The sequence below is a fragment of the Harpia harpyja genome, chromosome 6 (assembly GCF_026419915.1).
Source record: "Harpia harpyja isolate bHarHar1 chromosome 6, bHarHar1 primary haplotype, whole genome shotgun sequence".
NCBI lineage: Eukaryota > Metazoa > Chordata > Aves > Accipitriformes > Accipitridae > Harpia > Harpia harpyja.
The window spans coordinates 6,329,990-6,344,677 of record NC_068945.1 but is presented as its reverse complement, the minus strand read 5'-3'; the positions used below and the strand labels follow the sequence as shown (position 1 = coordinate 6,344,677).

The window sequence follows — 14,688 nt, the reverse complement described above, 5'->3', positions numbered from 1 at the left end:
AGAAATATGTAACACCCACTGTGTTCTCATTTGGTGAAACCCTCCTTACTCACAACTGCCTTTCCTCATTTACAAAAAAAATTAGCTTTTCTCTGTAGTCCAAAGAGATGCATAAAGGCAGAGCAGAATACTTTTACAGATTAAGACACAGGGGTTAATGGAAGTGTCAGCGAGTATTGTAATGGTCCTTTACTTGGTTTTATGTTGTTAAGATCTTGAAATTATTCTAAGACTGACTATGCAGTTAGCATTCCCTTAGGATATCAGACCTTAGAAGAGACCTCAGAGAAGCCCCAGTCTGTGCCAAGAGTGAGCATAACAAATATGTGGTTCCTAACTTCGGTGTACAATCGCTTGGCAACAACTGGCCAGAAGCAAGGTACTGAGGCACCAGGAATGATTTATAATAATTCTACAGTGCCATACCTAGTCTTCAAGCACAGGCACTTCAGTTAAAGAATGAGTTTCATTTGCATTCTTACTGAATAAAGGTGAAACAGGAATAGTTAAAAAAGATTTATACTGTTGCAAGTTGTATTAAAAATTAGACTAAAAAGTCTAACTAATTTGGGGATGTAAATATTTTTTAAGCAACGTACTTCAACAGAGGTAATGTATTTGAAAAAATCAGTCAGAACAGGCTTTGAGGACAAAACAAAATAAATGCTGCTTCTTCTGTCCATCAAAGCCTGAGTATAAAACTGTTAAGTTACACAGTGCTCCCACAACCAGAATAAAGTTGAGTATAATCTAATCAGTCTAAGAAAGAAGGATCGCAGTAAATTATCAAAATCCACAAAGTGCGGCTGATGTTTGCAAGAGAATAAGTATCTACATTGAGACTGAGCTCAAATTCCCTCCATGTTACAGAAGTGCAAAAACCTACTTCAGTTGCAGAAAGAAAAGGGTGGTAATTCTTCAGGTATATATACTCTAAAGCTCTAACATTACCCAGAAAATAAAAACCACATTTATTTTAGTGGTAACAGTCAAACTTGCAGTCAAGCAAAGCATGGAGGATAAAAGAAGGCACAATCATCTCTGAGAACAGAGAATCAATTGCACATGTCTGGTCCTTTTTTTCTTTCTCACAGAAGGTTAAACCACAAAATTTCTATGAAATCATATCAGTGTAGTGAAACATTATAATGGAGACAGCAAAATACAAATGAAGATGGAATGTAAGCAGATGTACCTCTATTTTTAATTCAGCTGAGCTGTCAGGTCTGGTAAAACTTGAGAATTCCTCTTGCCAGTCACAGTTTAACTTAACGTTTGTACTATTTACTAACTACATACCAGGTGTTGTAATCTTGTTCTGAGTTTACCTATTCCATACAGTAGCCTGGCCTGCAATAACTCGTATTCAAAAAGTACATAACTCCTGCACAAAAACATTAAGGCAAAAAAGAGGATATTTCAAAGCTTTGCAGAACCTCAGTAAGATTTGGTGGTCTCCCTCCCATTTGCCAATTTGAAACATCTCGCTCCCAATAAAGAGCAATTCTGCTCATGTTACAGTTAGCGGTAAAGTCTTTGAAAAACTATATGCAGTATTTCAACTTTAACTCAAAATACAATAAATGCATTTTACAAAGATTATTGATTATCCATATTACTAACACCAGCTTTTGCAGGTAGGGGCGGATCGTATATTAAAACCTAGTTGGAGTTTGATTATTCAAAAGATTATTGCTAAAAAATGTCATCTTTCTTTTGTATACAAATTAACCAGAAACAGATTTTTTTTTTTATTGTTTGTTTGTTAATATCACAGTTCGTTTATTCCTAGATATAACTTATGTAACATTTCAAGCCAGCAGTTTTCACAAACATTTCCTTTTCTTTATTCAGTATTTGTAGCATACAACAAAAAATGTTTTTGTTTGGTTTGGCTTTCTTGTAGAGATATTGTCAAAATTCCTTAAAAAGCATGGTTGTTTTGTTTTGTCTTATTTTAAGCCCAACTTCTATGTTTGTAACATCAAAATTCAAAGTATACAAAAAACACTGGGAACACATATGGATGTGCTCAGATGAATAAAACTTGTAAAACCAGGAGTAAAAAAATCAAATCAATTTCAAAACTGCAAATACTTTCACACTGATTCATGATGTGAACACCAGCTTCTGATTATTCACCAGATTTTGTGACCATACTCTCCAATAAAAATTCATCAATGTAAATGGGAATTCCTCTTTTTTGAAAGAATTAATGTTTGTTTTTTTTAAATCTGAAGTATGACATTCCAGCACTATACAAAAACAAAGGTATGTTATTATTTAGTGTATTTTTGCTACAGTAAACTATCATCAGAGCTCCAGAAAAGCAGTGAGAGCGTTATTTTTAATGCTCTGATCAATCCAAGATTTCATTTGCTGAAGTAACTGGAAGGAACTTAATTAATCTGTATCAGCTAACCAGGTCCCTTAGTGTTTTATACAAGTCCATATTACCTTATGAGGTCAATAGGCTGAAACTTGTAAAATACTCCATATCTTGCCCATTCGCGATACAGCAACTAAATAAAAAAAAAAACAAAAACAAAAACAAAAAAAAAACACAACAGAAAATTAACTAGAAACAAGTGGTTCCATCTGTTTCTACAAACATCTTCTAAGAGTTAAAAATATATGTACCAAAAAAAGCTGTTTCCCATGCTTCAATCCAAACTTCCAAGTACATTTTTCAGGCAGTTATGGAAGACTCCAAGCAAGCCAGCAATGTGAGGATGGTGTACACACGTCTTTCTCCACATAACTACCCCCTCCCCACCACATTTATTAGATAGTGATGTTAAAGAGAAAGGCTCAAAAGGAAAAATAAAAGATGCTGTAGTCTTGTGAAAATCTTTGGAAAGATGCTAGAAATAATCCTTCTTACAGAATGAAATTCTCCTATGATGTAATTTATTTAATGTCTGGAATCACACCATAGATAAGTACTGACCAGTGTTTCCAGGTCCAAAGTGAAGTGAACTGAGGTAAGAGTTCAAAACTGGTAAACAGGTATGCGAAAACATACCAAGAGGTAATAGTTGTGTCAAAACTAGTCTGCTCTCCTGCTCAGCTCCTGCAGCTACTATGCCCAGTAGAGACCATATAAAAGCCTTTTCTCTCCCCATGCTGCACATGGACACAGAAGTTCACAGGTTTACTGTTGGAAATGCAAATTCACCCACAGCTTACAGACAGCTCAACGGAAAGCACAGATCCTGCAGAAACTTCTTACAACGGGAGGAATCCAGCAGGAACAGAGTCAGGGATAAAAGGAAACATTTCTGGACCTGTGGTAAACTAACCACAATACACTCAACTGCAATAGGCAAGGGACTCTCATAGTCTTCCTCATTCCCTCTTATATTGCTGTGATGTGACACAACTTTGTTGAACTTTCAAAAAGAAATAAAAAACCTCTGACACTCTTTTACAAGAGGCTGTAAAGGAAACTGGTAATTATGGTGTGAAAGACATCACACTGTTGTGAAACAAAAGCCAGCTGCTGGATAGAAATTACCATGCAATTAACAATTTGGTGAAAGAGTTAATTTGATAGCCATACATTTTATAACTGTGTATGAATTTATTAATAATCCAGAAAGGACACTCAAAAATGAAGCTTTCCAGAATTATGTGAAGACCAAAGGAAGCTCAGAGGAAACGTCAGCATGATCTTTTGTTAGATTGCTGTTCACCATATTTTATCTTCAGAGGAAAATAAAAATCAGGGCAGTCCCATGCAAAAGAGTCACATTTTCTGTGGAACCACCTGAGTTGTTCATGTTCCTTTCACAGTTTCATGCTATGAAAGGACTGTAGACAGTTTAAGACAACATGCTCATTGAAAACTATTTCTTGAAGTGCAGAGTGCATCAAAAAATAATAAACAAATAACTAGAATATGATGATAAATGAAACTAAATTAATCTCATCACTATTTATAGATTATAAATCTGTATCATCCAAAAAGACAGGTGTCAAGCCTTTTGCCCCTCTTTTCAAAAAAGAAGTGGAGGGGGTCCAGAAAAAGAGTAGCATATGAGAGGTGAGATCAGCTCCTTTAAAATTAGGCACCACATAATTCCTAGTAAAACTGGAGTAGTGATGAAACTGTGCTTAGAGAACGAGCTTCTGTGTGGAACATCCGCTGGCTCCAAGAGATGATCTCATACTTCAGTTCCTCCCTTGCTGTGAGCACTAACTGACTGTCCCTCACCTGTCTCAGGGAAATTGTAGTTAATGTGAAGCAACGTAATTGCTGGGTTAATACCTTGGAGACTTCTATTCTTCTGTAAACTTTGGCTAGGATTGGACAATAAGTTTTAAATCTGCTGGGGAGGAAGACACAAACCGAGAAACGCATGCACACGAATACAGAACCAGGTCATACAGAGGATATTCTGCAGAGAAGTTAAATTAAATATTTCTTTACTTTTTTTTCTTTAACAAAACAAAAGGAACTCCAAAGATAGTCAAAATCAGTAATTTTAGAACACTAAGGCATAGGTTTTTTTCAAAATGTGTAATATGTGGAAATTATCAGCTTATTTGCAGACTAGATTGCAAACTCTTAAGTTCTATCTGCAAAATAGATGCTCATTAAGCATGGCGGTTTTTTCCCAGTAAATAATAGATTATTGCACAGTGGAGTTATGCAAGTATGCAAGAGCTGGAGAGGATGTTAGTAACAATGTACATATAGTTTTTGCAGTCATCAGTAGTTGCATCTGTCAGATGGTCCATTTTGACAGCTAGCAGCACGCTACACCATCTTATGAAGTTAACAGCACAATTAAACTAAGTGTGGGGAAATTTCAGATACTGTAACTGCAGAGTTATCTTGACATATTTTGAGGTTTTCCAATCACATTTTTCTACTGTTTATAATGCCTCTCCTCCTGCAGATGCTATGTGAAAGAACTAAATTAATATCAAGTGAGCATTTAAGACCTGGATTCTGCAACATGCACCCGATGAAGTATTATTGTTCAGAATATGGTAACTGGCTTGCAACCATTTAAGTGAACAGCTATGTTATTGCATACTCATTAAAGATACAGCATAAAGTATTTTCTGTTCATAGATCAGGGAGTAAACCCTACACTGTTGAAGCAATTGGGAATTCGGCAATGAGATTCAAGGAGTGTGGAGTCTTGGCTTTAGAATATTGCTCTTACAGAGCACAGTCTTGCAAAATGCTTTGTGCTTGTGGAAAGAAATGAGGGGTTTGATTTTCTTTGGCTTCAACAGGAGTTGAAGAGGCTTGCCCTGGCTGCCATATTGATATTTTCATATGAATGCTTTCGGTTACCTATTCGAAATCACCCCTTGCCATTACCCTACAACATTACCTACAATTTTATTTATTTCCGCAAATAATGATACCAATAGATGCATTCACTGAAATATACAAACCAAGAAAGTTAAAGCTATTAAATTCTTAAAACTACTTAAAAGCTGTTTTGAACATAGCTCCAGAATGGAATTTGAAGAGCAAAAAGAAAGGTCTTTCTAAAATTGCAGTCCACTGAGGAACAAGTTGCTATGCATTATGTCAGACTACAGAATCACACTGGTTATTCTGATTCCAAAAGCCATAGCACTGAAGGTGAGTTTGTGGAATGAATATTTTCCATTCACGTGTGTTGTCCACACTAAACCTCAGTCTCAACACTGCAATTTTACAAGATTAAGCTTAATCTGGAAGCTGGAATGTGCTTCCTTTCATGACATTTATTAAATTGAAAGGAACTCTAGGAAGAGTTTTGTAGTACAGTTTATTGTATTTTATCAGCTTCATTTAAAAGCAATATTTTCTATAAGTTTATAATAACACTTTCCAATCTGCTTCTAATATTCTAGGGATGTTGTTGTAGTATATAACAGTGTATTTCCCAGATAGGTAACAAAGCCTTCATGTATTTCTCAATGTCAAACATACTGCTAGCAATGAAGGGTTACAAGTTGCCAGTGGGCTAGAAGCTTAAAGATGACCAAGTCAGTGTTTATACTCATGGCGAGTATACCATGCTGCTGTGCAATAGCTTTCTTAAAAAGATTTTTTTCTAGAGCAGAAATCACACTAAAACAGGGAAATTCCTTTACTCCAATCAACAGTCTTAGGAAAAGAGTGGGTTTCATTGACTGCAGATTTCTAATTCTCATAGGATGTGACAAAAGTGTTGTTTCACTGTGCATTTTCTCCAAGGAAGTCCTGAAGAGGGCTAATAAGGATTAACCTTTTATGTTATGAACTGGTACATAAACCTTAATTACTTGTGCTGCCTTATTGGCATAAGTGTCCCAGACGGGCTCATTTCATTATTTTTCGGGCTTATACAACAGACAATTGAAATGGAAGTCACAGGTAAGTTAAAACGGACAAAATAAAAAGGGGCAGAGAAAAAAAAAAGCTCAAAAATGCCCCCCTTTCCTTTAAACCTGATCGGGGCTTTTCAGGAAATTAAACACTGAGACTATTAGATTCAGATAGAAAACAGATGATGTTATGCATAGAAATACTACAGCAGATTCGATGGCTAGGCAGCAGAGACATATGTGAATAATCAATGAAGTATTTCTGGAAAGAAGCTTTTATGTTTTTAATACTTAACACTTCATAACTGAGCCTAATAGGCAGAATAAAAAGAAGGCAGCACAAAATACAGCTAGTAGGGTGAATATTTTTCCAGACACTAGTCCTTTTAGGCCCTCTTCCCCCCTATTCCATAGTACCCAATCTTCCTCCATTGACTAATGTTCATTCACCCTTCTTCTCTAAAGATTTTGCTAACCTTGTAAGTCAGTAAACTACGTAGCTGACTTTCAGAGTCCATTACTGTATCACTATTACGACTTAGAGAAAATTCTGCAAGGGCAGAGTAGACAATTTCTTCGTGAACAAAAAGTTTGAAATAACAGACATAAATATACAAGCTTCTTTATAGTTTGTTTTCCAACTTTGTCTCTTTCGCTTACCAAGGTTCATCTACTAAATTAAATTGTATACGGCACATGAAGACATCTAGTGGCTAAATGTTAACACTATTTACCAAAAACTACAAAGTTTATATTTCCAAATTTTTTTCTAAACCAGCACTGGAGAAATCAAATTTATTTGTATGACCTATGAACTCAGTCTTCGCTTCAAATGCTTAAATAATCATCATTTGTGGCAATTACACTCTTGAGAACTACACTGCGTTTTGCCAAATTAATGGCATTTTCTTACCTCTCCTTCAAGCAACAGACGGTACATACCAACATATAATACCACAGAGTTAAAAACATCTATGAAATAATTTACAAATCACCAAGTATACATGCAGTTTAGTTTCTAGTACAGTAAATATTTTAGGCATCCAAACATTCTCTTTTTTTCCATTCTTCCTTCCCCTTTCTCTCCCCACAATTTTCCCTCTTCATTTCCTATCCTGTTGTTTGTATATCACAAAAAAAAAAAAAAAGCAAACATTAGTGAACAATGTGGAATGGATCTTAACGGATTACAGCAATTAAATGGTTTTGCTTATTTCTAACAGTAAGCATAAGTATTAAAACCAGTCTGAATTCACAAAGTCTTTGATTATGCATCCATTTCTCTTGTGCAGACAGTTGGTGGATGATATATTTTCAAAAGTCTCTTGATAGCTAGAAACTTTTTATTTACAAAATAATTGGAAGCAGATTTTTGGAAATTGCATGTAATTTAATTGAATGCACAATCAAATGAAAAAATACAGCTTTGTTGTATTCTAGTAACCATTGTGCTATAGTACCATCTGGTTAAGGAAAAAAAATAATCATATAAGTTATTTAGCAACTTTGGCTTCCTCACAGGTTGAAAAATCTTGTCTATGCATGAGGAGGGAAAATTGAAGCATTTCAAGATGTAAATATCAAATTAAGTTCACTGAAATACTTCATAAGATGGCTTTAAAAAAAATCTTGCAAAAAATTTTTTATATGCAGAAATACAGGAAAGTAAGTAATGCAAAAATATGTGCATTTGTAAAAGCATTTACTTGACTGAACACTGGCTAATGCTTTACAATAGCATTTAGGACGTTAATTCACATTTATCACATCAAATCTAATACAAAATTAATTTTGCAATGTATTTTACCTTTCTTTCATTCATGTCGTCATTTTGGCCTTCATATTCACCCTAGAGAAAGAAAGTAATGTAATAGCTGATGTAAAAACAGATAAAATTCAATAAATGATTGCTCAGCTGTTCCTACATTCTTGATTTTACTTTTAGGTCACGACTTGAAATGTACTTATGTAAGAGTTTTCATATTGGAATCACACGCTTAGAGTATATTTTCATTGTCACAGGCAATAAACGTTAATGTCTATGCACTATTGAGTGATACCATCAGAGAACTACATTTTTAATAGTATATACATACATCGTGAAGTGGGTATGCTGCATCATAAACATTGTTTGCTATTAATGTGCCAATACCTAAAGGAAAAAAAAATAAGATGGTCAACAGCTAGGCACAGCTAAACAGAAAAGATTATTACAGATTTCATTTCATGACATTACAAAAGGGACTGAGCTGTATTACTAAAAATATTCAAAATCATGTCAAGATGAGTCTATACCAACCTAGAAGTACCTGGCTATGGAAAACATGTTTTCACAGGAAGGCTTATTTCCATATAGTGCTTTTTCTTGAGTGAACTAGTATGATACAAAGACTATTTTGACCACTTTCTCATCCCGATAGCAAAGAGGCATGTGACTGAGGAGGAAAACAGGAGGAAGTCCTTCTTCAAGCTTGACAATGATCAGAACCATGGAACCCCACTGACACACCCAAACAAGGAAAAAAAACACTTTCACAGAAGTTTGTGATCGAAGAAACCCTTACTCTTACTCTCTGGTGACTAATACTAGATCAGGTCTCGTTTTAACTGAAGCAAGCACAGGGTTTTCTACCCTTCCTCATATCAGTAGATAAGGCCATCCTTCTCAGTCTGAAACAATGCTGCTTTGTTTGCAGGAGTTAAATCAGTTTGTGCTCACCAAATTCACAGTTATGCCGGAAAGCTGGATGCACCAGGACAAAAACTGCTGTGTCCTAAAGATTGCAGACAGAAAGCCTGGTGAAAGGTACAGGAAGATACAGGGACATGGCACTATCACAGTGATCACATACTACAAGGGCTTTAGCAACTGAATCCCCAGCTAGTAACTACAGCACCTATAGATGTACACAACACCACTACCAGCCCTCAAGACCTGTGACTTGTATAGCCATTCTGTCTTCAGTCTCCGCAGGCAAAAACAATTGTTCCATAAGATTACAATTAAAGCTAAGATTAGCAGTTTACTCCAGACCTCTTTGCTTTCAACACCCAGTAAAAAGTAACCAGCTAGCTTGTCTTTAGGGATGAAAAAATTCCATAGGCAAATTACACAACTATCATTCTGAAATGTTTGGGAAAAACCCTCTGGTCAGAGATGCTAGATAGACTTTACCAATACATTTCTTCCTTGGTACAAACACAAATACCCATACCACTACATGCATTAATAGAATTGGGAAATCTTCATGTTTGGATAATGTCAAGTCTTCTACTGAAAGCATTCCGTATTTGGAAAGTTTACAATAGTTCAGAGTTATGCTAGAAGAAAATATGCCTTCCTTGTATAATGTCAAAGAAGTGGAATCAGATTCAGCCTTACACAGATGTAAAAATCAATAAGCAAATGTGTTTGAAATGTTATTTTCCTCCTATTATATTATGAAGCATATGTTTATAAAAACCAAAGACTGCTACAAGTACTTCCAACATCACTGTCCTACCTCTTGTGCAAAATAAGCAATGGAATCTTAAAAAAAAAACCAGAATAAACCACGGATGCTTAAAGAAATCTTTTAAACCACTCATGATGAGTGGTTTTAAGACCAGTGAAATGGGAAAACCTTAGCATCATATGAAGCATAGGACTTTTCGGGGAGGATCTCAGAAGACCAAAACAATTAGTGAATTTAGGTGAAAGGTGATACATAAACATGTTTTGGCTATGGGCCAGAAAGACGGGAAGGACAGGAGGGTTAAAATATTTGCTTCACGTCAAATGGGATCTTGAGCTGACCTGACCTTGAAGTGGATCAGCCTGTATTTTCCCCTTAAAGTAAAAAAAAAAGCTTGAAAAATCACTACTAGTGCTTTGATCTCTAATGATGGCTTTTATTACACTATAAACCAGAACAAGTTATTAAAAGAGAAAACTTTAAGAGGCAGAAAAAACCCAAAACATTGGTAAAGTGCTCTTTCCCTACCTGCTGTGTCCTTGTAGGACTGATTGCTTCTTTCAAGCTTACTCTCAGCCCAACAATTTAAAAAGTCTTAAAAGTTTCAACAGGTTCTACGCAGTCTCTCTGGATCCCTTGGGAAAGTGTCAGCTCTGGGGGCTGGCTTTTATGTCAACAGGCTTAGGGTCCCTGCTGCGCTTCAAGCTTCTTGTTTTATATACCTTACACTGCCTTGTCTCTAAAATCCTGCACTCTAGAATATCTACTTGCACAGGCTCCACAGCTCCCAGGGAAAGCATGGGCTCCCCAGTCACCAGGAGGGTTCCCTGGATGCCAGTGGAGCAATCCAGCAAAATAAGGTAGCGTTCCTCTCTACTGCCCCACCAGAGCCTTTGAGCAGATCAAAACATAGAACACAGAGCAAACAGTGAACAAAACACACACCAGCTGAATAATGTTTTAGAAATTAAGAATGCCTAACATTTTCTCAACCATCTTTTCATTTTTTTAAAGGAAACAGTGTAATAATCGTAAATTTAAATGTTTGTACTTGGGCAAAGCCAAGTATTTTTGGTTGAAAAAGAAAAAGTATTTTGTTTGGGGTTTTTTTCATATAATTTGGGAAAAAAAAGTATCTCTATTTCAAAGGAACCTAAATTAATATATTTTTCCACTCCAGCTGCTATACCAAAGAAATCTATTACTGCAGCACAAAGTTACACACAGACTGTGCAGGAATCTGTTGCTACAGCACACTTTTCTTTGCAAGTACATTATTCTAGGACATTGTGATCTGCACATAAGTGGTCAAGCTTACAGAAAGACTTCCAGAAAACATGCCAGACAAGGAGCACTTCTTTGCCACCAGGGAGATGTGTGTCATCATATCACAATGGATGAAAGAAAAGAGTAGAGAAAAGAGAGTAAGTACATCTGTAAATGTTCTGAACCTCAGGAAAACAAAAGCTCCAAATATTTCAAGGTTACCCCAAAAGTATCACATAATATCTTCAAAACAGTCATTGTTAAGTCATATTTTTCACTACGTAGTTCATGGACATAATTTTTAAAGCTGCAGTGATAAAAATAACCTGGAAAGATATATTATTCTATTGAAATGGCAAGAAAAATCCGCTCCTGGAAGAAATAATACAACATATTGTAGATGACATCTGAATTTTCAAAAGCAGATCATATAATAATCAAATCCAATTTTATAACAACTCAAGAAATGCAAGTTATGTGCCAGATCCTACACCTGTAGAAATGAAAAACAAGCTTCCATTACCATGTCCTATCCAAACCATGGACCACAATTCTGATTTTAATCCTCAGACAAAGCATTTCTTTCAATCTAATTTTTGTGAAAATGTGCCAGCATACTTTTGTGTTCTGCTAGAAAAAAAAATATTCCGTGAGATACTTAAACAATTTCTTTCAAAACAACATACATAATTATCTTCCCTCCTTCTTACCCATGCTGTTTCTGGCCTTCGTAGATGTGCGCTTCAAAATTTCACGTACCTGTGGAAAAGAACAGTCATACAGCACACAAATCATCTTTTAGCATTATTTTAATTATGGAGCTAGCAATAAAACAAAACTTTAAAATAAGACACTTCTGTAGAGTTCATTTGCACATACATTTACATCATACACTTCACTCATATATAAATGCATGACTTGAGGCCACTAGTTAACACTTAACAATGCTATGGTAAGTCTTACTAGTGGATTATCTGCCCTAACATTTGTACACTAAATCCTGCTGTGTCACATCCTTATAAAACTAGATGAAATATAAGGACTTCACGTAGAATGAGAATTTTACACTAAAGAAAATCACAAGAAAATCCAACTTCGTAAAAAAACATTTCACTTTCACATTTGGAAGTAAAACCTCAAGATGCACATAAAGTGATCAGTAAGTATGCTCTATCTATGAAACCCAAATGTGTATGGATGAACATTTTATTCCTCAGGAAACAGGTTATGTTAGGGAGGAGTTGGCATTGCATATGTGAAGAGAAACCTTGCCTCACCAGCCTGCTGGAGACCTAGCAGGATCTCAGGAACATGATACAAGGTTTCTCGCCAAAGACTGCTGGAGCTAGGAAGTTGCTATAGAACTGTAGAGGAGGTCCTTTTATGGAATAAAATCTCATTAAATATTAGGAAGCAGGGCTTAATAACAACTTTGAACAACGGAGAGGAGACAGTAGCAGTGTTTCCCTACATAGTATCTCCTACTCCTGGACCACTGGGGAGGTCCAGAAGGGTATTTCTTACACATTTATAACTGCTTAGTGTTTTGCAGGAACAGAGAAATGCAGAAACTGATGAAATTAGCAGAGTAGTCAACAACACTCAGTATTAAAGCAAATCCCATTCAGCACAAGAAGTCAATGATATGTTACTTTTGTTTACTTACTATTCGGCTGCGGGTAGCATTGTCAAAAAAGGTGTCTTTGTCTTTAATGTTATACCTAAAATGTTGAGAGAAAAAAAAAATCCGTTATGTTTTCAGACATGGTAGTAATAAGACAACATATAAGATTCTGATTCAGAATTCATTAGAAACCACAGCAAGTAAGAAAATCAGATATTTAAAGGAAATATAGATGAAATAGTACAGCATAATAGACTGTGCTATTTAAGACCTAGTCATTCAGAGTTCTAGCTGGATTGCAATGATGGTGGGCATAAAAATGGAAAAATATTAACTAACATAAAATGCCTTTTGAGTAAGGAGAGCCTCTCTATTGTTTACACAAGATGACCTTTTAAACTTTTCCTTATAACATACCCTCAACACTATAACATTCTGAGGTTGTTATTAGGTTTCAACTAGCCTAATGCAGATCTTCATTGCTCTTTCCCAGACAACTAACCAGTCAACATTTCACTTGCTTTCAAATACCATGCCACTGGAATTATGCATTCCCTTAAACCTTAAAATCATCATATGTGAAATTAGCTTCCCAGTTTATTCCCCTCAATCAATTTGACTTGTATTCAGTATTAATTAAAATTGTCAGAGAGGACAATAAATGATATGGTGGGTCATTATATTTATTACTGAATTTTATTTATCAGACATAAATACAAGGAGACACCCATGAGGAAAAAAAAGAGTGTTTAATGTCAAACTGGGCCCAGTATTATTCTGAGTGAAAGGCCAGGCGTCAAGAATTCCTTATCTGCATATTATTAGGCAAGTTTTAATTACTATAATAAATCTATCAAAAGGAAAAATATTATCAGTTCTCTACTAGTTCTTTCTTTTCTCAAAACAGGCAGTAATGTCCTTAACCAAATGATCAGGAATCTGGTGGTAGGATTTTTACAGTTCAAGCTAAAAACATAGATATTTTATTTGGTGCACTGCTGCCACTGCCTTATCCAGCAGAAGGAAGGAGAACACTGGCAGAAAGTCTCTGCAACTTAGATTTCTGTTAATCCACTGAAACTGAACTCAGTGCCAATGCATGTTCATTTACTTTAGTTCTATTTACTTGGCCTTCAATAAATTTAGTTTTATGCAGACATATGCTTTTATCACTTGGAAATACTATCCAGGAATAACGTGACAACTTGGATATTTCCTCAGAATTTCCAGAAATACTCAATGAATTTCTGAATTTTGATTGAAATACCGGTAGAAAAAATGACAACACTTAAAAAGATAAGTTATTGCTTTCTAAATTGCTCAACACAATTTAAAGTACTCACAAATATATTTTCTCTCTGGAAAAAGGGTAGGACAGGCTTTTCATGTTGGTATTTTCTTGTTGTGGCACCTGGGGTTTCAGAGGTTCAGTCACTTTGCACCATATTTCATTTAACTTTTTGAGTATTCCCCCTTCTTCTGTGATTTCATACATCTGAGTAAATAAAATATTGTACATTAGCATGTCACTTCCAAAAATCCACTAAAATGAAAAAAAAAAAAAGATAGAATTTGCTATACATGTATGTTTAAATCTGTAATTAAAATAAGTGCCTTCTCTGAAGATATATTCCCATAAAACAGCAAGCATGTGAGTCTGTAAGGGTTTCAGTTCCAAAAAGTTCTTGTCCTTAACAGGCTATTTCCAGAAGAAAACTCAGTGCAGAATTGTTAATACAAGAAACATCTTTACTAACTAAACTAGGACCTGCAGGGAGATGATGGAAAGGCAGAGTAATTATTTTGACTTTGTAACTGGGAATAAAGGAAGCAGACAAAGCAGGAAGGGCCTTTACCTGCTGCCAATTATAATGCCCCTGGCAGAGTAAATTATTCCTAGCTAATACTTGCTAGTATGGTCTAAGAGCACATGAACACATGCCAGTAGAAGCGAGGATGCCAGGCTTATGGCTATGTGGCAGTTTTAAGCGCAAGGACCTAGCTTTTGCTGATTCAGATTGATGT

General features: G+C 35.6%; 1 protein-coding gene across 3 annotated transcripts in view; it reads right to left on the bottom strand.

Moving 5' to 3' along the window:
- The window catches only part of ANO2 (anoctamin 2), a 200,223-nt gene that overhangs the window by 139,258 nt on the left and 46,277 nt on the right, over positions 1 to 14,688 (bottom strand). For all 3 annotated transcript variants that reach the window (XM_052790553.1, XM_052790551.1, XM_052790552.1), the window contains exons 5-10: positions 14,007 to 14,158; positions 12,706 to 12,760; positions 11,750 to 11,798; positions 8,415 to 8,470; positions 8,126 to 8,167; positions 2,458 to 2,522 (exon numbers count right to left, since the gene is read on the bottom strand). In XM_052790553.1, coding sequence (XP_052646513.1) covers positions 2,458 to 2,522; positions 8,126 to 8,167; positions 8,415 to 8,470; positions 11,750 to 11,798; positions 12,706 to 12,760; positions 14,007 to 14,158 — 419 coding nt within the window. The remainder of the gene's footprint in view (positions 1 to 2,457; positions 2,523 to 8,125; positions 8,168 to 8,414; positions 8,471 to 11,749; positions 11,799 to 12,705; positions 12,761 to 14,006; positions 14,159 to 14,688) is intronic.